The sequence below is a fragment of the Hippopotamus amphibius genome, chromosome 17, assembly GCF_030028045.1.
Source record: "Hippopotamus amphibius kiboko isolate mHipAmp2 chromosome 17, mHipAmp2.hap2, whole genome shotgun sequence".
In the NCBI taxonomy this organism is placed as follows: domain Eukaryota; kingdom Metazoa; phylum Chordata; class Mammalia; order Artiodactyla; family Hippopotamidae; genus Hippopotamus; species Hippopotamus amphibius.
In genome coordinates, this window is record NC_080202.1 from 9,194,615 (window position 1) to 9,217,080 (window position 22,466).

General features: G+C 53.9%; 3 protein-coding genes and 1 long non-coding RNA gene across 9 annotated transcripts; 1 reads left to right on the plus strand and 3 right to left on the minus strand.

Annotated features, from left to right (window-relative positions):
- Positions 1 to 2,405: 2,405 nt before the first annotated feature.
- On the minus strand, positions 2,406 to 5,395 carry C17H17orf49 (chromosome 17 C17orf49 homolog). 4 transcript variants are annotated; one of them, XM_057716678.1, is made up of 6 exons: positions 5,158 to 5,395; positions 4,878 to 4,972; positions 4,121 to 4,222; positions 3,257 to 3,447; positions 2,922 to 3,026; positions 2,406 to 2,672 (listed from the first exon to the last, which is right to left on the minus strand). In XM_057716678.1, the coding sequence occupies exons 1-6, from the start codon at positions 5,176 to 5,178 to the stop codon at positions 2,608 to 2,610; spliced, it is 579 nt and encodes a 192-aa protein (XP_057572661.1). In that variant the 5' UTR covers positions 5,179 to 5,395; the 3' UTR covers positions 2,406 to 2,607. The 4 variants fall into 4 exon arrangements, with proteins under 4 accessions (XP_057572661.1, XP_057572662.1, XP_057572664.1 ...); XM_057716679.1 differs by having other exon boundaries at positions 2,406 to 2,668; positions 5,158 to 5,357; XM_057716681.1 differs by lacking the exon at positions 4,121 to 4,222 and having other exon boundaries at positions 2,406 to 2,668; positions 5,158 to 5,357.
- A 107-nt stretch (positions 5,396 to 5,502) lies between these two features.
- Positions 5,503 to 7,578, minus strand: RNASEK (ribonuclease K). 2 transcript variants are annotated; one of them, XM_057716682.1, is made up of 3 exons: positions 7,022 to 7,248; positions 6,270 to 6,346; positions 5,503 to 5,896 (listed from the first exon to the last, which is right to left on the minus strand). In XM_057716682.1, the coding sequence occupies exons 1-3, from the start codon at positions 7,097 to 7,099 to the stop codon at positions 5,755 to 5,757; spliced, it is 297 nt and encodes a 98-aa protein (XP_057572665.1). In that variant the 5' UTR covers positions 7,100 to 7,248; the 3' UTR covers positions 5,503 to 5,754. The 2 variants fall into 2 exon arrangements, with proteins under 2 accessions (XP_057572665.1, XP_057572668.1); XM_057716685.1 differs by lacking the exon at positions 6,270 to 6,346 and having other exon boundaries at positions 5,767 to 5,896; positions 7,022 to 7,578.
- Positions 7,506 to 15,466, plus strand: LOC130840778 (uncharacterized). 2 transcript variants are annotated; one of them, XR_009050056.1, is made up of 6 exons: positions 7,506 to 7,540; positions 7,630 to 7,668; positions 9,556 to 9,636; positions 9,816 to 9,913; positions 12,286 to 12,634; positions 15,328 to 15,466. It is a non-coding gene; the product is annotated as an uncharacterized LOC130840778 (long non-coding RNA). The 2 variants fall into 2 exon arrangements; XR_009050055.1 differs by having other exon boundaries at positions 12,286 to 12,630.
- On the minus strand, positions 8,814 to 20,568 carry ALOX12 (arachidonate 12-lipoxygenase, 12S type). The gene is made up of 14 exons (XM_057716660.1): positions 20,434 to 20,568; positions 19,657 to 19,858; positions 18,274 to 18,355; positions 18,048 to 18,170; positions 17,828 to 17,931; positions 17,413 to 17,573; positions 16,401 to 16,544; positions 15,401 to 15,610; positions 12,806 to 12,892; positions 12,416 to 12,585; positions 11,798 to 11,919; positions 9,862 to 9,962; positions 9,569 to 9,739; positions 8,814 to 9,446 (listed from the first exon to the last, which is right to left on the minus strand). Exons 1-14 carry the CDS (start codon positions 20,566 to 20,568, stop codon positions 9,267 to 9,269), a joined length of 1,992 nt encoding a protein of 663 aa, XP_057572643.1. The 3' UTR covers positions 8,814 to 9,266.
- Between the last annotated feature and the right edge of the window lie 1,898 nt (positions 20,569 to 22,466).

Sequence of the window (22,466 nt, forward strand, 5' to 3'; positions counted from 1 at the left end):
CAGGTGTCCTGGACCCTAGCCCCCGAGCGGGGGGGCCTAGAGAGACGGGGAGGAGGAAGGAGGGAGTGACTTCCAAAATTGGCATCGGGACAGAGCAGGGCTGGCGGGAGGCAGGTGAAAGACGGAATTTTCCTGAAAAAACGGGGGGATCTGAGGACCCCAAATTTGGGGAGCTGGTCCAGGACCGTCCTGCCAACATCCTAGATTTTTTTGGAATTTTTTGGGGCCCCCGGGACCCCTCTAGATGGGGTGAGGAATGTAGTGTTGGGGGAATCTGACTGGGGCATTGCAGCTGCCTCTCCCGCCGAGTTGGAGACGGATGGGCTGGGACGGGTTTGGGGGGGGGTGTCCCCAATTCTGACTGGGAGTGGAGGAGCCCCCTCCTGTGCTCTCTTGTGGGGGTCCCCCCTCCCTAGGGCACTCCCCACTCCCTGAGCCAGCCGAGAGGAAGGAGGCCAGCGATGCGACTGGGGCGGCTCCTTTCTCCTGCACCCCAAATGTGAGGGATGCACCCCAAATTTTGTTCCCTTCAAAATAGGGGACCAGGATCTCAGGGGAGAGTAGCTGAGGTAAGTGGGGAGGAAAGTGTCCCCTGTTTTCAGGAGAGACGTGGCGGTTGGGGGGGAGGTTTGGAGGTGCGTGCTGGGGTGGGGTTGGGCTTTGTCAGTCTTGAAACTGGGGGGATGATTGGAGAGGCTTTCTCCTACACCCCGAAACTGCAGTCCCCCAGACGGAAACCAAAGACTGAGACCAGAGGGCCCCCCAACATCCCCAGCCGTTAGTATAGTGTTTGATTTCTGTTTCATCCCTACAAAGGCTCTGCCGAGGATGGGAGCTGGGGGCAGCTGTTCAGTTTAGGGGGTATGGAGGGTGATGTGAGGAGCAGGAGGCCTTGGCAGGATTTGATGTAGGACAGATAGGGGTCTTGACCAAGGGGGTCCGGCATCCCCCTGGGCCTAAAAAGTCTGCTTACACCACCATCTTAGATCTTTTTGATTGCTAAGAGTTTTGGGGGGTGTGTCGGAAGGTGGGGGTGGTAAAGGGTGGGATGGGAGGTAGGAAGATAACTTTTGGGTTTTAGAGGATATTATTTTGATTTGCGGAAGGGATTTTGGCCCTTGAATTTTGCTTTCTGGGGGTGTTTTTTAAAAATCAAGTCCTGGATAGGAGAAAAAGGCTGAGGGAAGGCCTAGGGTGGGGGTGGGGAGAGGCATGTTTGTCTCAGCTTAAACGTGGCTTTCTGGGGTGGGCCCGCCTTCCTGGGCCTGGTGAATGGCCTGGTGGGGGTGGTTGCGGGGGGGTGGGATTTGGGTCCTGGGGGGCCGTGGGGAGTGGGGACAGTGCTGGGGGTTGAATACCTGGCCCCCAGGTCCAGATGGCCCTCTTTCTGGGCCTTGCTGCTCCCCTTTCCCCCTGGCCTCCATTTCCTGCCTTTGGCCTCCATCTTGTGGCAGGCCCAGGGCCCAGGGCGACTTCCGGCCCCCCTCTCCCAACCATGTTCCGGCCCCACCACCTCTGGACTGCCAACTCCCAACCCTGCTGTCCTTGGCCTTCTGTGTCTCCTTGCTTTCTCTTGGGTTCTGACCCAGGCAGGGGAGGAACGGACACAGGAAGCCTTGGGTCCCTGCCCTTGCTGAGTCGAGAGGCAGTCTGTTGGTCCCCTACGGTCATTGCCTGTTTCCTCTGCCTCTGACCTCACCCTAGGGATCCCCTGAGCAGAGTTCCTACAGGGAAGATGGTTCCAGTCTTATTACACTGCGAGCTCGCCTCTTAGGCCCCTAGCTCTGGTTCCTTGTTTTCCCCAACCCTTCTTGGGGCCATGTTTGCCTTTTAAGCCTTCGCTATCTCCCTGCCCTTGGTGGTGGGGATCTTCACAGCACTGTCTTGTGCTCCCTTCCTCTCAACCCACCCCAGTCCTGCTCCCGCCCCAGCAGCACACTGTGGTTTGTACGGCACTGTGGCCACGTCCAAACCACACTGTGGTGTTAGAGCGAGGGTGGGGGAGGCACCGCTGAGGCTTGGCCCGGGAGGCCACCCTGGAGAAGCAACACAAAAAACATCTGGGGCCTTCTGGTGAGGTGAGGGGGGGTGGGGAATGGGAGGTGTGAAAGCACTGGAAGCTGCCCCTCTGAAATCCCCAGGGTAGCCTCAGGAGTACTGACTGCCAGAGACCCCGGAGTAAGCGCTGTCTCCAGAGAGCAGAGTGGAGTCTTTGTTGCCCACGCCCAGCTCCCCTGGCTCTAGCAGCACAGAAATATTGGCACTGGGAAGAAAGTCTGCCAATATTGGCTGTGCTGCTCCAGGCAGGGTGGTGAGAGCTGCCGAGGAGAGGCTGAGCCCTGGGGGCTAAGGAGAGAGGGACGTGCCCCTTGCACTCCAGTAATGTCAGGCTGAAGGCACCGAGCTGAGAGGGAGATCTTTATTGTTTTCTGTATAAAAATGTCCATCAGTTGGGGGTCAAAGGGGTTGGGGGCAGATGCCCATACAGGAACAGCAAGGTGGGCCGCCCCGGCAGCCTTTCTACCCTCTCTCATGCAGGCCTTGCTCAGAGTCCCAAGCGATCCACAAGTCCAGGGTGAACAGTGAGAGGGGTCAGAGGTGGAAGGCTCAGCAAGAGAGCAGAGGAGGATCAGCGGGGGTCAAGAGAAGGCCAGAATCCAGGGTCAGGCTGTCTGGAACAGGAAGTAAAATGGGCCGAGATGGAGCGAGCCCCAAGTATGCTTCCAAGATGACTCCCATCTCCCTGGAGCACCCAGCTCCTTCCACACCCAATCCCCTGCGTGCACAGGAGGGACCCTCCTCTTCCACAGCCCAGGTACGGGGGAGAGGGCTCCTGCGGAGACCCTCCCCTACCTTCCAAATCAGCATGCCCCCCCCATCCCCCACCCCTTCAGCTGTTGTGGGAGGAGGAAGACTCCTACCCTGGTCGAAGTTGAGTTTCTTGGCTGGAGGAGTTTCTCCTAGCCCTTCAATATCCACCAGGTCACTGTTGGTGTCCGAGTCGTTCAGAGCACTGAGTGTCACATCTGGGAGGGGGACACAAGCTAGGTTCTAGGTTCCCTGACAGTTCCCTCCCCCCGCCCCGCCCACTTCCCAAAGTTTCAAGCTCTCCCTCCCTTCCTCCCCCACCCTAGCCACTCTCTGGGAAACTTCACTGGGAGAGGGAAAGAGATCTGTCCTTTGACCCAGGACCAACTCTCTCAGTGAACCTCAGATGGGACCTTTAATCCTCAAGGAGCAACTCCACAGCCCTCACCAGCCTTCTGTTTCTTTATGGGGGGACCCCCAGCCTCAGGGGCACTGGAGCTGCTTGGTGGAGGGGCAGCTGAAGGAGGCGACAAGACACCAGATGCCACCTTCTTGGGCCCCTTCTTGGGTGAATCGGCTGGAAGGGGGATGCCGGAGTCTTCGTATACCTTGCGTTTCACAGTGGCCTTTATCTGAGCCCTGAAGAGAAGAGACAGCAAGTTAGGAAGGGAGTCATCAGAAAGGCTGAGAGAGGAAGGGAGGGGAGGGCAACAGGCCACTCTGAGGGACACTGGGGAGCTCCTTCATAAGCACCCAGGTGAGGGCCCCAGCCCTCTGCTAGGGTTCGCCTTTTCCTGAAGCTTTGCAGCCACTTAGAGCAAATGGAGTGTGCAGAGCGGAGTCCCTCAACTGAGAGTGGGAAAGGCGCATCTCCTAATTCCCTTCTGGGAGAGATGTATGGATATGGAAGGCTACCAGGTAAGCCTGGGTGACCTACAGGTAGATTGAGACTTACTAATAGATCCTGATCAACTAGGTCAGAATCATAATATCCCTGGAAACACCACAGTAGAGTCTCAAAAGATCTGTATAAATAACCAGGGAATTCCTATTACCAAATTCAATTATTGGGTATCTTAGGCAACCTAAAATCAAATTCTTGTAAGGTCCTGATTACCATAGTATTTTAATAACTTCTGACCAACTGTGACAATTCTTTTATTCTTTCAGTTCTCGAGGGACTTGGTTGCTAACAAAAGTAGCAACAAAGTAGGAAAGATGTTGAGCTGGAAGGGAGTTTGATGAAGATGGAACCATGGGTATGAAGAAAGCTGCCCACCCGCCCTTTCTCTGCCAGCCAACCCTCCCTCACACTGTCCGTTCCTTGATGACACAGCTGATGTGATTAAGATCGTCCCCAAATCGCTTCACAGCAGCCCTCAGCATCTCTATCTCCGTCTCGGTCCACTTGGCACTGTCAGAAGGGGAGAGGGGAATAGCGAAAGTGGGAGGAGGAGAGGTGTGGAGCCAGCCCACTGGCTATGCATTCCACAGCAACCAGCCTCCTCCCCACAATGCCTGGGGCCCTTTCTATAAAGAGGTCCTCCTTAAAAAAAACAAAAAACCAACCCCCCCCCCCCCAAACAACAACAAAAAAACTCTTAAGGTGCTGTGGGAACCCTGAGGACTCCCAACTACACGATATTACAACCACCACCACCTTAGAAGAAAACTTCTCCCCCATCAACGTGAAACAGCTGCTGCAAACAGCCTACTGAAACCAACAAGTGGGGGGGGGGTGTCTTACAAACAGAACCCCTAAACACAGTCTGCTGCAGCCTGACGGAATTCCACATGGTTTGGGGGTGGGGGTGCGCAGTGGTGGTGGTCTGTGGTCCGCCAGTTCGCAGCAGGGTAGAGCTGTGAAATGAGTCCAGATTACGAACCTCCGTCTGTGGTTTATCTGTCATTCATTCATTCATTCGACAATCATTTATTAACACCTACTCTGCGCTGTGCCAGGCACAAAGGGAAACTAACATCTGTCCCTGCCCTAGAGAGTGTCGGTGTCTGTGATCGAGTCCCAGCGTCCGCTCTCAGCGTCCAGGTCCCAGCCCGGGCTCACGTACCCCGCGGGGGAAGAATCTGCCACAGGATGCAGCTGCATGGTCAGCTCTCCGAGCTTCGTGAAGGCGGCGCCCGCCGCGGAGAAGATCTCTCCGACCTGGGGGCGGGGCCGCATTACGGGGGGCCGGCGCACACCCCCGCGCCTTCCCGCCCGGAGCCCCTAGCCCCACCCCAGGCTGGACTCCCGCCCGCCCCCCGCCCGGGACGGAAGAGCCGGGAGCCAACTCGGGGGCCCGCCCTCCCGTGGCCGCCAGGGAGCGCTGTCCGCGAGGGAGGTCGAACCTTTGTGGACGCTGACGTCATGGCCCCGCGCGCCTCCTCACGGAGACGCTGCCGCCGCCGCTACCTCGGAGCCGGGACCACGGAGAGCCGGGCGATGGAACGGCGGCGGCCCCCGCGCAGGAAGTCCCGCCCCTCCCCGCAGCTGATTGGCTCCAGCTCGGCCGCTCACCGCCTCACCAGCCGCGGTTACTTAGGCCGCCTCGGCGCGCGGGAAGGAGAGTGGAAGACACCGCCTCACTTCCGGCCCGGCTTCACTCCACTTCCGTCGAGGGGTCGGGACTCCCTATTTGGAGGCCGGTCTCCAGCCCGGGTGCCCGCCCCTCAACCCATGCACACACACACGGCTTAAGCGAGCAGTTTCTCTTTATTGTGGGACGGGACAAGGCGAGGGGGCCGGAGGGACAAGGAATGGCCAGTCCCAACCTCCCGCCACTGGAGCCGGGAGCCAGAGATTGCAGAACAAGGGATTCAGTCACTCGCCAGGGAAACCCACTCCGCAGAGGGCGCCAGAATTGGGGGAGAGGGGGAGAGTAATGACGGGGTGGGGAGAGTCTTTAAATAGAGGAGGGGGCTGGAGAGGGGGAACGCGACGGTGCCCTAGCGCACCATGTATTCCTTGCGCTTATTGAGCCGAACTTGGCAGAAAGAGAAGCCTCCGAGGAGGAGATAAAGGCCCGCGGCGATGAAACAGTTGTAGCTGACTTGCTCGTAAAGGATGTATATGTTCCGGGGGCCATTCCTAGGGGTGGGGATTAGACAGAGAAGTGTCAGAAACATTAATAGCAGCCAACATTTACGGAGCGCTTACTATGTGTCCGGTACCGTTCTAAACGCTTTTACATGTATTATTGTCTTAATAACCCTATAGGGTGAGTTCTATTATAGCATCCACTTTGCATAGGTGGTCGGAGGCACAGAGAAGTCAAGTAAAATACCTAAAGAAGCCACACCTAAAGCGGTGGGTTTGGGATGGCCGCTGAGATCTGACTTCCAAGACTGCTCCTGTGTGCTAAAGAGAGCACCCAGTTCCCTAGCCTCCGGGTCCCAAGCATCCAGCCTCCTGCAATTCCCCGCCCATAATTCTGACCACTCCCCCCCGCCTCTCCACTTACTCAAAATCTTTCTCTGTGAAGGGAACGTCTTCAATTAGCACAGCGGAATGGACATTGAAAAAGATTCCGAGCATTATCTGCAAAAAGGGAGGGCAGGTTGTTGAACTCAGGCACCCGACATGGTCACTGCCTGAATTCGAATGTTGCCACAACATCTGGGTTTGGGAATTACCAGAATGAACTGGGATTAGGGATGGCTGTTGCCGGATTTGGACTCCAGTCACCCGGAATAGGCGTGAATGGTGACAAAGAGAAGACCTGGGCAAGGGCAGGAATAGTGAGCAACCCAGGAACCCAGATTATCCTCCTCTCCGGAGGCGTCATTCTCATGGGACAGGGCGGAGGGGGTCGGAGGGAATCGGCACTTCTCCATATTATTTTTTCCTGAAGTGGGGCGGGTAGAATCCTGGGGAAACAAGGCCCAACTACCCATTTCGGGAACAACCACTCCCTTTCCCCAGTGCCCTCCATTCAGCTCAAGGATCTCTCAAGAACCTAGCTCTTCGTCCTCTTACCTTGAGGGTACACCAAATTGACCAGCCCCAGCTCCTATTCCAAGCTCCAGCTCCCCCGCTCCCCTCCAATTCCCCATTTCTCAATTCAGTTCTATCTCGTTCTCCAGCGGCTAATCAACCACCCCCTCCAGCCTGCCTGCTGCTTCCCATGGCCTGGAATCTTCTAGCCTTCCTGCCCTCCAACACGGGGCCCCTCAGGCCCTCTCCTCTCCGGGTGTCGCCGGACAGTCCCCTCACCAACATGATCACTCCCCAGGCGCTGAGGACGATGCCGCAGGCGGCCAGCTTGGGCCCACAGCACAGAAGCGACGCCATGAAGAAGGGGGTCGGGGATCGCCTAGATGTGGGCCAGGTAAGAAGGTGTGAGAGGAAGCCCGGATGAGCTGGGGGAAAGCGAGCTGGGGGAAAGCGAGCTGGGCTCGGGGGCTCGCGCCGCGGAGGACAGAAAGCCCGGAGGACGACCGAGGGGGCGTGGCTTCCGGGCCCAACCATCGGGCCGGGGGGGGGGGGGCGCCAGGCGGAGAACGCTGGTGCCTCCGGGTCCTCCTGGCGGGAAAGGGCGGTGTTTCTGAGACCGTAGCAGCCCCTCTGGAATCCCTTATTGACCCATATGTAGCTGGGGTGCGAGTATTACAGGAGCAAAGTCCTAGTTTCTTGGCTTCCCCCGTCTCCAGTTTGGAATGGGAGGAGCCGGTATGCCACGTGACCAAGTTTGGCAAGTCACGTGATGAGGAAGGATGGGTAGCACGGCCTTGGGTAAGCTTTTATCTCTGGCGGAGCTCCTGGTAATTTTGGCAATGGGCTCTCAGGAGCCGAGGATTGAAATTATGTCATTTTTCTCTCAGATACCTTAGTCTCGGGTGGTATCCTGTGATGGGGAAATGGTAAGTGAGACATAGAGATTTACACCCAGAGAGAACTTCTCTACCTCCTCTCTATTCATCCCTACCGTTTAAGATAGACACAGTGAAAAGAGACAGGAGCCCCTTCGGAGCCCAAGCGTGCTGTTGTGGCTAGAACACTTTAAAATTGCTGAAGGTTCTTGGCACTGGAAATACTTAAGTAACGTTTTGTTACCAAACATGGAATACTGAAGAGTTTTGGATGTCAAATCCAGGGAAAATATGAGTGTTAGGAAAAGTCCAGGAAAAGCAGACTCAGTGAACAAGCTGTTAAGGTGAGTGGCCCTGCCACATGTGCTGGAGAAAGGAATAAGTGTATAAAAATGTCACTTTTCTTCCCTACTGTACACTAAGGAAACTGATCATAGGTTCTTTGAACAAGGTAGAGTACAAGATTTTTAAGATATGAATAGATCATACCCTGCAAAGAAAAAGTTTATATACCTCACTGGTGAAAAACAGATTTGTAATAATTATTCAGGGAAAGAGTGGTATTTGAAGAACACAATTTTGCACTGAGTTTGTTGTACCCATTCTAGTGAGGGTAATGGTCATAGCCTAATTGAGAGCAGTCATTTTGATCCCAAGACCCCAGAACCAGACAAACACTGTCAGTGGTTAGCGTCACTTTGTGGTATTTTTCCATTTGTTTTGTACATATTGTTCTTAAAAGGGTCGTGAAAGAGAACTTGGAACCTGGGAAACACTTAGAGATGCCAGGGTACTGAAGAGCCTGGGAACGTGGCCTTGAGACATGTATTTCGTGTCTCTTTTATTTGAGACTGTGTGTAAGGAAGCTATTTTGGGGTGATAGTTTTTATTTTGCCTTAAGGGCACCATTCTCATTCAAGGACTTTTAGGGTAGGTGAGTGAATAGGAGAAGTAGGGGTGGCGGGAAAGTTGCCAAAGAAGAGTCAGGAATTTTTAAGTTGGTCACCAAGCATGAAGTCAAGCTCCTGGGAAAGGAGAATTAGTTGAGATAGTCGATTTCCCCAAGAAATCTTCCCCACCCTCCCTGCCCGCACCCCCCCTCCCCCCGCCCCCCAGCATTCTCTGGTTGTTTTGCAAGTCGGGTCAGTGCCTCAGGCTACTGCAGGGCACTCTTGTGCAGGTACTGCCCCTGAGGGCCAAATCCAGCCTTCAGCCTGCGCATGTCCCTCTAGCAAAGCACAGGGTTTTGTTCGCTTTTTTTTTTTTTTTTTTGGACTTTAAAATGGTTGACTAAACCAAAAGGAGGATATTTTGTGACACAGAAAATTCATATGTCACTGTCCATAAATAAAGTTTTATTGGAACACAGTCACATTCATTTACACGTTGCCTGTGGCTGCTTTTATGCTACAAGAGGAGAGTTGAGTACCTGTGACAGAGACTGTGTGGCCTACAAAACCTAAATATTATCAGGCCCTTTACAGAAAAGCTTTGCTGCCCCTTGGACTCGTGGGATACAGATGTAGGGGGTTTAACTGGGGGAGGAAATAGAGCCTCAACAGCAGAGACTTACGAAACCATGAAACTCAAGATGAAACTGTCAGTCTTGGAGCTGATCTGCAGTCTTTCTGGTGGGGGCGCCCTAGAGCTCAGATAGTGATGCTGTTCTCTATGAGGCTGGGCTTTAGGTATTCATAGGGCAGGTCAAGTTGCTCATTCCGGACTGTAATCTCCCTTTCCAAGTTTTCCAAATCTGTTTGGAATTGGTTAAGTACAGACCTGGCCTTGGGGTCTGAGAAATACTTTTCTTTGTGATGCCCCAGAGGCACCTAAGAAAGAACAAAGGATCAGTCAGTTTTGAGTCTGAAGGCAGACACCCCTAGAGCCTAGCCCTTCAGTCTGATGTTTCCCTTCCAACTGTCATTTCCCTCTCCCCAGAGTCCTCTCTTACCATGTCTGGCTGGCGGCGACCCAGATGCCATGTGATGGCCATCTGAAGAGAGGCCTGTCGGACATCAGGTAGTGAACCCATCACTGTGGCCATTGTCACGTCTTCTTTGGTGGTGGGTGGGGGCATCCGCATTGTGCATGGGGCATTAGGGACCCAGGCATACCAGTCCAGCTGGGGGAAGAAACTGCAACCCTAGCATCCTGATACTTAGAGTTTGAACCCCCATTTCTCCCTTGGGCATCCCAAGGTCCAGACACTTGCCTTCAGGGACCTGGGCTTTCAGCTCTCCATACCTGGCCCTGGTTGATGGCCCCATGCTGAGCAGTGCACGTGAAGACACACATGGTAAGGAAATGGCAGAGTTGATTCTGGGACTGGAAGGAGACAGGGAAACCTGGCAGGAAAGGAACAGGATTTAGAGGCTGCAGTCTGAGAGGAGAGAAAGAAAGGCCGATGTCTTGGAACGTCTACATTTTGGAATTGATGGATATTTGTTTAGTTCATTTATTCAAATATATCTGCATCAGACATGGGTTTCAATTCAGACTCAAGTAATATGTTGGGTTACCTTAGGCCAATTACTTAACCTCTCTGAACCTCAACTTCTTGACCTGTAAAATTTGGATGATACCTATTTTATAAATGAGATAATCACCTGGTATGGAACAAGTGCTCAATAATAATTACGGTTATTTTGGAAGGGTTGGGGGCTGAAAAATCTGAGTGATCAAAAATCCTCTGCCTCAAAAAGTGGTTGAGAATTTGGGGATGCTTCCTCCTGTTCCCAGATAGGAAATTACAAGTGTCTAAGTTGTAACGTGAAGGCTAAGAGAAGTCATAGATTTACAGTGTCACAACCAAGAGAGGCTTTCCACGAAGATTATGTCAGGTCACTCAATTTACAGTGGAGCTGGGGGCTCAGAGACCCAGTAATCCTGTCAGTTAAGTGGAACAAATATAATCACTTCCCTTTTATAGATTAAAAAAAAATCAAAGACCAGAGAGATTAAACTACTTATCAAGCTGCATAATTGAGAAAAGGCAGGGGCTGACCTTGAACTTGGGTTCCTAACTGCTAATCGCAGGCTGTTTTTTATTTTAGCATATTTTCTCTAAAAGGTCTGTTGGGAAAATGAGGCAAAGGTGAGCTATGAGAACTGAGAGAGGGTGGAGGAAGAGAGAATGAGAAGCAGGTAGTGGAGGTTAAAGTTCACATGTGAATGTTTATTTTCATTTTCCAAATGTAAATACGGGTTGGGGAAAAGATGGCCAGGGAGAGGAGGAGGGGGTGCATGTGGAGCCCAAGGGACATACTGAGATGTACTAGAGAAAGTTTGGTCCTGGAACGGGGGTGGTGCAGCCACAGATTCCCCAGAGAGATGCTCCCTCCAGAGGGCGGGGTTTGGGCTAGTGGTCATGGCACCCCCAGAGGCTGGCCAGAGCAGCTCCCCAGTAAACGTTTGTAGTTGTCCCACAGCGGCAGAGATGGTGCGAAGTGTGAGGGGCAGAGACGGAAGGACGATTTGGAGCAGTCTAGGCTGGCCCCTGTGTGCTAGAAAGAGGAGGGGGAACCTAGGAAGAGCTCAGGAAAGGCTGTTTCTTCCCCAGAAGTTAGAATGCGGGTGGGGGGTGCTAAAGGCAGTGGCTGGATCCTAGCAGTGGTGGAGAGAGGCTGGATTGGCCAGAGAAATGTGAGCCGCAAGGGGTAGGACACTGAGTGCAGGGTTGAGCCAAAGCGCGTAGAGCATTGTGTTTGCATCTAGAAATGACTTTGCACTGTGGTCAGTGTGCAGTAGGCCTGGACTTCCCACATGTGTGCTGGACAGTAGCGGGCAGGAGGATGAGAGGGAAAACAGAAGGGGTCATCACAGGCTTTGGTGGAAAAATCTTCCCATTTATATCCTCAGGCAGTAATAGACAACCGTGAGGAGAGAACGTGAGCCCCAGCAGGGCCTGGGCAGATCCCTCGCTGCTGGGGCTCTGGCCCCGTGGGTGCCATGCTGTGGCAGGTTAGGGGGTGCGATGGAAGTCAAGGATGATGTCCAGGGTCTCTGAGCAGGATGATCCTTGGGTATCCAGAATTATCCTGACTCTTAGGAGGTGGGAATGGGATTCAGGTGTTTGGTGTGTGGAGGGAGAGTGGGTGTGGTGAGGGGTTGGGGTCCTGAACTCAGACTCTGCTCTGGGCAGAGTGTCCAAGGAGCGTGTGTCTCTAGGGTGGGATCTCACCTCGGTCCTGGGCCTGGCACAGCCCCACCTCAGTGATCTCCCGACACCAGGCCTGCAGCTCAGGGTCCCCTCTCACAACGTCATCCCCGTGGTAGAAGAGGTGGACGATTCCCTCCACATACCTATCCAGGGGAAAAGGGAGGTGAGCTCCTTGAGAGGAGAAAGCTTTGGCCTCTGAGCCCTACACTTTTACATGGACTCTGTCCAGCTGACTCTCAGTGTGTCTGAGTGTAGATTCTTCAGGACCTGCCTTTTGGGTCATTCCCAGCTGTTTCCAGAAACTAGTCTAGAGAGGAAGGAAATGTGGCTCATTAGCTCTAGGAATCCCCATACATGGTTGACAGCCATTCTTCCTGACAAAACCCCCGATTCGTCCAGATCCCTCAGCCTCCCCGTCCACAGCTCTCCCGACCCCGGCTCTCTATCCCCAGCCTCCTCCTTCTTAGACCCTACCCACTGACTTCTCACTCTTCCTTTTCTCTCCCCAGGATCCAGTCCTCTACTCCTCTTGTCTGGACCTGCTTGTTTTCAGGTTCCTTTTGCTGCATGCTGACCTCAGGCCACAGCCCCACGTGCCCTCTCCCCACACGCCACTTCTCGGCTCCCACTCTCACCCACCGGGCAGTGATCTCCCAGAGCCGTAAAGCATCGCGGGCATAGAGAGCACCCGGGGTTCCCAGCAGGCCGCGGTCAGCCAGATTGTCAGGAGGACAGAGGGAGCAGTAGGTCAGCTGCGCCAGGGCCCGGCGGAGCAAGTGCACGTGGCCCCCTCCACCGGTGCTCACTGCCTGGGACAAGAGAGATGCGAGGGTTGAGGAAGAAGCCAGCACACAGTATGTAAGGGGTTCAGATGTGGGGTTTTCACATTTAGAGACGTGGATATAAAGGGACAGGCTCATGGGTTTAAGGGTCAGGACCTTCACCCAGGTTGGTCCGGGACCTTGAAAGTGGCGGGAGATCATAGAGAGTCAGACGGTGAGGCAGCCCCAGGCCCCATCCCCTCCTCACCTTATCAAATATGCCTCCGTCTGAGATGAGTTGGCTCCGTGCCCGGGTGTTGATTTCCATCGTGTAGCGGATGTGTGGGATCAGGAGCTGGGATGGGGAGGTTAGAGGGGGTGGTTTATGGGGGACATGCTTGGGTCCTTCCTTGTAGACAGCATGGTGCCTGCTCTTGATACTTTCCACCCTTGACAGGCTGCTCTCTCCCTGCTTCCGTGATCACTCACTCTCATGATCCTTTCACTCCTGTGAGTCGGGCTGTGGAGCCAGACTGACCTGGGTTTCACTCTGCACTTCAGCACTTGCTTTGATACTCGTCCAAGGTACTGGACCCTCTGAGTATTAACCTGTCTCATCTCCTGTCTCTCCCCTCGTCTGTCAACAGTGGGTGATAATAGGGTCTTTGGTCTCAGAAGGCTGTGGTGATGCTTATGTAAGTGATGTTTTGTCCACACAGAGGTCCTTGAGTGCTCGCTGTTATCATTTATCTTTATGATTTCCACCTGGAGTGTAGGTGGCCTTTGAGAATCAGCCCCTTTTGGTTTGCTGTTATACTCTGTCATTTACATCCTCATGGCTTAAAGTAGCCTCTCTACTCGTTACCCAAAGCCACACCTCCATCCCCTGGTCGCTTCACTGTTGGCTGTTTGGGGGGTGGGTACCTTTAGTGAGATAGAGGAGCCGTACTGGGCCGCCCACTTAAGCAGCAGAGGGGCTGTTGTCAAATCTCCCCCCACCCCCAATTAGGCAGTTAGACCCCCTCTATTTTTTTATAGCTTTTCAAGAAATAGATTTTCCTTAGCTATTAAAAAAGGCCATCTGATCCTCACATGCATTTATTTTTCTCTCAGACTATTTTGTCTTCATTTCCACCCAGTTTATGTACAGGTTTCACGTAGCATTGGTATTTATCCGAATTGTTGATGGACACAGGGAATGACCCAGAGAGAACTCTGGTGTCAGGAGGTCAAAGCAGCTCACATTGGACCTGAAACTATTCAGAAAGTTCATGAAAGATGCTGAGTGTCGTGGGAAGCCCAAAGTCCACATGAGGAGAGGAGATACCTGGGGACAGACAACTCTTAATCATAGTAACCATCATTGCAAGAACTAATTTTTTCTAGCTTTTAGCCCATGTCACACTGTTAGGTCGTTTTAGCCTTCAGCAACCCCACGATGGGGCTCCTGTCATCCCCATTGAGACACGAGCACACTGAGCTCACATCTGGGAAGTACAGAGGTTAGGACTCAGGATTTAGACCCCGGCAGGCCGAATCTGGAGCCTGTACAGGTCACCTCTGGGACACTGCCGGCTTGGCTCGCCTGCGTGTACTGATACAGTGCAGCTGTTTGCCATGACGTTGCTGTGGGAGTGGAGATAGGTGAGCAGAGGGTCGAACTCGTAAAGGGGGATTTTCAGGGTGAACAGAGGCTTAGCCTGTTCAAGGTGAGCAGAAGATGGTGGTGCAGGAGCACCATGTGATCAGTAAAATCCAGGATTCTGCTCAGCACGCTGGTCTGCATCCTGTGTGTGTCACCGCAGACTTCAGGAGGCCACAGCTACTGGTGGCCAGGTTTGCGGGGTTGGGCGGGGCCCCCAGCTGAAACACAGTTCATTTGTTCTTGCCAGGTGCTCACCTGTGTGTCCTGCCAACACTTCCGACTCCATGTACCTCACACTGAACTTCACCTTTGCTTCCCAACTGGCTTCCCTGTTTCTGACAATTGCTCTGATTCATAAGCTTGTATCAGTTCCACCCCTTCTCTGCCTTGTTCCCTATATCTAAAGTGTCATCAGGATTTTGAGGGCATTTTTAAGCAGGCACAAGCCTTATGTTACTGCCTTCTGCCGAGCGATAGATGCTGAGCTCACTGTTACATAAAATTACGGCATTTCTAGGTCAGTCTGCCACACACACCCTTGGGCTCCTGGGTGTTGCAGGAGCTTAGACCTCTCACCTTTCTGCTCTGGTCTGATAGCCAGGCTTGCTGCAGCTACTGTTCCCTCCCTTCCCCAACTCTGATTTTTTCCTTTTCGTTCCCGTCGCCACTTTGCCAAACGCCGTGCGTGTCTCTCTCCCCCCCTGTCTCCTGGGCGGGTATAAGCAGCCTGCTGGGCTGCTCTCCTTGCCTCTTTATCTGTTCATACTTAGCAAGCTCAGTTAGGGTGCAGCATTCTCCATCAGTACTCTGGTGTTTATGGGCTGTGTCTCGTGAGTTCAAATTCCAGGTCCAGACATTCTTCTCTAGGTAGTTCTTATGGGCATCACTTGTCATTCTGGCTAAATTGTAAATCTCCTAAGGCAGGAACAAGGCTTTTGTTTTACTAGAAATATTCCGGCTATACTGTAGGCCCAGGGCTAGATTGTCAGATCTGAGAATTTCAGAAGGTTTCCTTAGTAATATGTCCTGAAGAAACGTTGTGACTTGACTTAATTAAAACGCAAGTCTCAAAATATTGGTAGAGGCTTCCTTCTATTCTGCCCTCTTTCGTTCACAAAGCGATTTTTTTTTTCTTACTGCTGCAGAATCATTTGATACTGGGCTGTTTCCTTTCTCTGGGGTCTGAGTGAAGTGGGACGTGGAGGGTAGAGGTTGTACCTTGAAGACAGGGTGCAGCCCCGGAAGGCACCTCATGGTGGCCACAGCGATGACCTCAGCCAGCAGATGGGTGTTCAGCAGATGATATTGGAGCTGGTGCAGTTGGAAATCTGAATTTCGGACCCAGGACTTTGCCAGGAACCAGGCAAGTGGAGGATCTGAGGGCAGGAACAGTGGTGGGGTTGGGGAGCTGGGGCTGGGAGGCTGGATCTGGGAAAAAGAGAAATTAAGCCTTCATTGAATTCTCATTTTATGTGTGACATTATGGTTAGCAGTCTTTGGGGAACAGATGAGTAAGTACGATTATTGCTGCCAGGAGGTTATCATCTCTGAGGAGAAATGAGGCCTCTTCCACCCTGCCTCTCACTAGCTGTGGCACCGTGATGGTTGGGTTGAATGCAGGGGAGTCTGAAGCAAGGAGTCCAGCGAGGAGATCCTGACGGTGGTTGGGTGGTTTGGGAGAAACACGATGGGGGTCTGAGTTACGGTGGGAGATGGCAGGGGAAGCTGAGTGCGTGAGATAATTGACAGTATTTGTTAACTAACTATTGAGAACAATGGGAAGAAAGATAGAGGGGCTGAGAGATTAAATAGTGATTCTCGAAGTGTGTTCCCAAGCTAGCAGCATCTGCATTACTTTGGAACTTGTTAGAAATACACATTCTCAGTCCCCATCCCAGACCTACTGAATCGCAAAGTCTCATGCTGGGACCCAGCAAGCTGTGTTTTAACAAGCCCTGTAGGTGATTCTGATGCTCACTAAAGCTCGAGAACCACCAGGTATAGGATGAGAATTCCAGAAGGCCATTATGACTCTTGAATAAGTCCTTCCAGTTGGGTGAGTCAGGAGAAAGCAGGCTGTAAGCAGAGTGACATGAGGACAGGTCGCATTGCATGAGGATGGAGTTTGGGAGCCAAGAACCAAGGGGCTGGGTCCTCAGGAGCAGAGTTGGAGGTGAGCAGAAAGCAGTGCTGGGAGGGGGTGCCCAGGGCGACTCACCTGGATGAGCAGGGGTATCAGTTTCCCACTGGGGTCCATCTTCAGCATGACGAGGGGGGCAGCCAGGTATTGCTTCTCTCCTCGGATCACATTGGCTGGAATTCCGTCCAGGAGGATGAAATCAGCCTCAAACAGGGAACTGTTCTGGGGAAAGGAGGAACGTGTGCATCGTTAGAGTTCAAAGTCTAGTCCAGGAGGGCGAGGGCAAAGGGGGAAGACATTTCAAGACATTTGTCTCAATTCTTGCCATCATCCTAGGTCGGCTGCAGAGTCCTATCGGCAGAACCAGAGCATCTGCCCAGTTCCTCCCATTTTAAGTGAAGAAACAGCCTAGTGAGGGTAGATGGTAGACATCTTGCCCAGGGATGTGTGGTAGCAGATCCGATTTTAGAACCAGGCCTGCTCAGTCCAGGGTACAGGCTGTCCCCTTGTCGAGACGGCCAGGCCCTTTCCCCACTACCCCTCAATGGTCTGCTCCCTGTGTTCAGCTGTCACCAGCTCTGAAAACACTCTTCCACTCCCTGTCCAGAACTCACCTTCTCTGCCAGGTAATCAGCAGAGGTTCCCTGCCTAGTCCCGCCGCAGAGTCCAGCGCACACATGCACACGACATGCTCACAGCCTGCCTTGCTCGTCCTCCTCACCTGCAGCTCACCTCTTCCAAACCCAGGTAACCCCTGCAGTTCTCCCCACCTGACGGCACGTGTTCTACCTTTCTCCCTGCCCGTGAACACTGGTGTCCGGAGCCTTGACCTCAGCCAGGGAACGTCATTGTCCCTGCTCACACCTCTGGCCCTGTCTGTGCCCGGGGAGTCCATCCTGTTTCCCCTCCACGCTGGGAGCTCCTCACAGTCTTCCCTACATACTTTATCCCCTCTAGGCTTTTCCAGCTCTGGAGTCTGGACCAAGGGGCTGTAGGTTACCACAGCCTCCCTTCCTTCACTCATCTTTGGGCCCCTTCTCTCTTCTGGTCACACTGCCAAGGAGAGAACAACACTGGGTGGGAGGGGTACCTGGAGTCCGTTCTCCAGCTGGGCCTGTAGCTCCTCCATCCCCGAGGGCAGCACTAGCCGGGAGGGCAGAGAGGTGCAACGTCTCAACAGCATGGGGTTGGCGCCATTGAGGAACTGGTAGCCAAAAAATTCATCATCCTGCCAGTGCTGGCGAACCTTCTCTGTGGGGTCAGGGTGGAGTGTAGGAGGAGGATGTTTACATAGCGGGGTTGTCCCTCCCCCAGGCCCTACCCCAGCCATCCAGGCACGTGACCATCCCATATCCAGCCCTGCCTTTTCATCTTGGGGCCTCTGAGAAATGACCCAGCACAATATATTCTCATCTGGGAAGTCTCATGAGGGACTGTGGAGTGTGAAGATTGGGTCATCAAAAGGGGCCATGAAGGAGTTATAGAGACCTGGGGGAACCACTGACCAGCCAGGGTACTCTTCTGGCCCCAGAAGATTTGATCAAAATCCTCCAGGCGGTCCCAGGAGCTCAGGAGGGTATAAACGCGTTTGAGGACCATCTCCAGAGCCCTAGGACAGGAATCGAGGCCTGAATCCATTCGCCGATCCCTCAGCCCCTCACCATTTACCTCTATTTTTTAATCTCCCAGCCTTTTCCCCTACCCTGAGCCCAGGCCTGTTCTCACCCCGCCTTCAGTGTCCACTCAAAGTCCAGCCTCTTCTCCTCATGGAATCTCATATTTGCAGGTAGATCGTCCTCACAGCCCGCAGCTATTGTCAGGGGTAACCCTTCCTTCCAGGTGGCCCAGCTAGGAGAGGGGGACAGGGCTTCAGGGAGGGTGTCCAGGTCAGTGATGGGGGCGGGGTCAGGGAAGGGGGTACCACTGAGCAGCCCTGTAGGTGGGTGGTCACCGGTATATCTGACGTCTTTCTTTTAGTTCCTTCTCTCGATGTTTCTGGAACACGTCCAATGCGTTGTTCCCTGACAGGCGGGCTGGGGAAACATTAAGACATTTGTCCAGTTTGTGCGGTCCTGTGCGCGCCTCTGCTTGTCCTCAGCTTCCTTTTCGTAGTCATAGGTCATGTGTTCAGTCGGGCTCTGTTGCTTTTGTCTCTGGCCTTGCCTCACTCCATTGTTTCCTGAGACACATTTATCGTCTCGTCTCCAACTTCACACTCTGGATTTCGCTAATCTCAACCCTCGTCTCTTGTCTTGAGACAACCATCTCATGTTTGACACCCTTTATTGTCCCTTAACCCGTCTTTCCCCACCTGATCTTATTTCATCAATATCTACAGTTGGAAAAAATCACCTTAATTAAGGTGATAAAATCTCGGGATTTCCCTGGCGGTTCAGTGGTTAAGACTCTGTGCTTCCACTGCAGGGGGCACGGGTTCGATCCCTGGTCGAGGAACTGAGATCCAGCATACTCCTCCCTCCCCCCCCCCCAAAAAGTGATAAAATCTCAATCACCCAGTCGCCCACACCTGTTTCCTACTATATATTGCTTTGGTTAATTTCACATGTCCTGAACCTCACCTGCCACACCTCAACCATCCCGAAAAGGTTTTGAGGAGCAGCTGTTTGTTTTCTTTCCCTGACTTGACTCTTCTGAGACTTCCCATCAGAGTCTATATTATCAACTTGTTCCTCTCTTATCTGCATTTATACCCACCTGTCTCCAAGTGATGTATTTCGTGTTTGCATCCTTACTTCCCTTGCCCTTGCCCTCATTTGCCTCCGTAATCATCTCTCTTACTATTTCCCATGGTAACAAATTCTGTATTTGCTGTCCTCCTTCATTCCCACCACTCTGTCAGTGTGCACCCTGTCCCTCATGGTTTACTTCCACGTTTTCCCAACCAAACTAGCTCTCCAAGTCATATTGTTTCTTGTTTCCCTTAGCTGTCTCCTCTCGGGGGTCATTATCATCCCCTATTCCACGTGCTACCCTTACCTGTCCTGCCCTACCTTGTCCCTCACCCCATACAGATCTCCTTTCCACTTTTACTTGGGCTCTTCTGTTTCCCATCATAGCTGCGACGCCCATCCCTTGTCCTCCTCTTCTTGGAGGGTGAGATCTACGTATCACTTATGCCCGTCCAGCCCCACTTGCAGCCTTTTTTATTCCATAATAAATTTGGTACTTTGTAACTTTTTCCCATGCCCTGTCTTCTCCACACTTAACCAGCTGAACACTCACTTTCTTCTAGGCCCTCTGACCTTCCTCACCTTCCCTCCTTCCCCAGCAGCTCCTCAGGCCCTGCCCCACCTCTCCTGTCACTGCCCCTCACCCGTGCCTTCGGGCAGGCACAGCACTCCGTTGCCCTGCACCCAGCGGTAGCATGGGAAGGCGGCCTCCTCGCAGGCTCCAGGGCCCTGCACGGTGATGCGGTCGCAGAACCATGCGTCGTCCACCAGGGAGTGGTGTTTGCGCAGCTTCACGAACTGCAGCGGCCCCAAGTCCTCAGGAACATCGTACTCAAACTCCTCCTCCTGTGGGACCAGAACCTGGGGACTTAGTAGCAGGGTCCCAGGAGAGGCCGTTTTTGCCTGTCCGGGGTGGGGGTTGGGGGTCAGAGGTGCGGTGGGGCCAGAAGAGGAGGGAACCTTTGTGGAGCCTCCGTTGACAAGGCCTCTAAAGACAGCCTCCCTCGTTCTCTCCTTTCGGACACCTGCTCGGTGGGTCTGACCCACGTCGCACCGGGAGGAAGAGGGAGCGTGTCTTGAATTGATTTCTGAGCATCAGCACCTCCATCGGTCCTTTAACTGAACTCTCCCCGCGCCCTCATTCCTAGCGTCCCGTTTGACTTCTGACCCTATATTGACACTGGCCTGGGGTCATTTGGAGAAGGAGTTGGAGGCTGCGAGGACCAGGGCCATCGGGAAGGGAGAAGGGGGATGCGCCCAGCCCGGGCCCTGGCTCCGGATCCTCTCCTGGCCCAGGCTCCGGCATCCCACCACCTGCAAGTCCCAGCAGGCACCATCCCGCCGGCGTTTCGCCCCCGGATCCCGTCCCTCGCCGGCCTCCCGCGTCCCGCCCGGGGTCTGTCCCGGCTCCGCCCGCTGACCTGACCGCGCGCGGGCCGCAGCTGCAGCTCCAGCTCCGTCTCCCCGCGCGCCCCGACCAGCCACAGCTGCACGCGGTTGTGCGACCCGGCGAAGAGCGAGGTCCCGGTGGCCACGCGGATGCGGTAGCGGCCCATGGTGGCCCCGGCGGCTTAGGCAAGGGGAGCCAGGTCGTGCGCGCTTCTCCGGGCCACCCGGGGCCGCTGGCGGGTGTCGAGGCGCCTCAGGGCCGGTCCTGGGCCTTTAAAGATGGGCCCGCGTCCCCGCCCTCCTCACCACTTTCAGGCGCTCCCAGTCCCCGCCCCAGACTAGCCCAAACCTGCGAGCCGCGGAGCCGGCTGTGGGGAAGGGCCGCGCCTCCCGGGCCCGAGCGGAGCTGCGGGGAAATGAAGGGGTCCCCGCCTGGGTGAGGCCGCGAGGATGGATGCGCCTGGGTTTCTCTGGACCTGGCGGAGAGGCCTGGGGCCAGGCGCCTCGGGGTTGAAGGGAGCAAGATGAAGACACTTCCCAAGGTCTCCGGGCCTTTTGGAGAGCTAGGAGGAAGAGGGGGTGAGTTGGTCTTGCAAACGCAGTGGAAAGTCTCCGCTTTTCTGGGCTGGGACCTGGGGATGACCGAGGGTCCAGCCCTAGAAGGGCGGCCTGGGGGGCTGCGCTGGGCCCTGGGGAATGTCCTGCCCTGGGCCCAGTGTAGCCCAGTAAGCCTGCAGTTCCTGATTTCTACCTCATTTGAGCCCAGTCCTTCAGTAAATGACCAGAGGTTCACCAAGCTGCCTAAAACCTGGAAAAGTAACTGCTGAAAGACGTCCCCCCCACTCCACCCGCAGCCCCCTATCAAACATGGCTGGGTTAGGGCCCTGGGCACACCAGATACTGAGGGAGGCCTGAGGCAGGGCAGTGAAAGCCACCTTTTGTCCAGCCTTCACAGCGGGTGCAGAGAATGTTAGCGACCCAGGTGTTAGGGTGCAGTGTGGAGTCACTTCGGGACCCAGCATCCGTGGGCAGTTCCCATGGACTTAACCCCTTCTGCATGGCTGCAGCCTTTCCCCTTCTGTATGTTCCAGGTAAATTTTTATTCCAGCCTCACTGACCCTTGTGCCGGCTTTCCCCACCAGAATTCAGTTTTCTTCTAAAAAATCAGGTGTGTGGCTAGTGGGAAGCTGCTGCATAAAACAGGGAGATCAACTCGATGATGGGTGAGGACTTAGAGGGGGTGGGCTAGGGAGGGTGGACGGGAGTCGTGGGAGGGAGGGGCTATGGGGACATATGTATACATACAGCTGATTCACTTTGTTGTACAGCAGAAACTGGCACAAGAGTGTAAAGCAAGTATATTCCAATAAAGAGCTTTAAAAAAACTTATCACTAAATATAAAAAAAATTAGGTGTAAAGTTTTTATTAGGCATGAAGTTCCACTTCTTTCATCGTCTCTCTTGTCTTTATCCCACCCGCGGGCCCCCGCCCGCAGCTATTTCCTGGTCCTTTGTGGCATTCAGGGCAGGAAATCAGGGAGCAGTGGTGGGTCCAGTGCTGGTTATGGACTTTGTAACTGTCAGAAGGATGATTCAGGGGTCAGGCTTTACCGCCTACGCAGGAAACCTCTTGCAGGTCCCAATCCAGGTCTTCTTGGCCCAAGTCATAAGCATTTGGCTCACGGTGAATGTGTCTAGTGGCCTGGGCTAGGCCAGGGCAAGGTACATCTGCTTTCTTGAGCCAGACCCTTAAAAATGACTTGACCTGTTGGTCATTGGTGGGGATGAGAGGGATTCCAGTCCTGCCTTCCAGCCTCCAAACCTTACGGAAATGTCTGATCTTTACTGGGTGCCCCTCCCCTTTTTATCTTCTGGGTCCACTCCTGCCTGCTACATCCTCAGTGCTCAGGGCTGGTGTCTGCTATATGCTGGCCCCCAGTTTCCTCCAGTTTTGGATATCCTGTAATACCCAAATAGAGTGGCTTGCATTCCCATCTTGTGTAGTAGCTGAATCTGACCTTTCCACACACGCCCTTGAAGGGTCACTTTTACCTAGAAAAGAGCA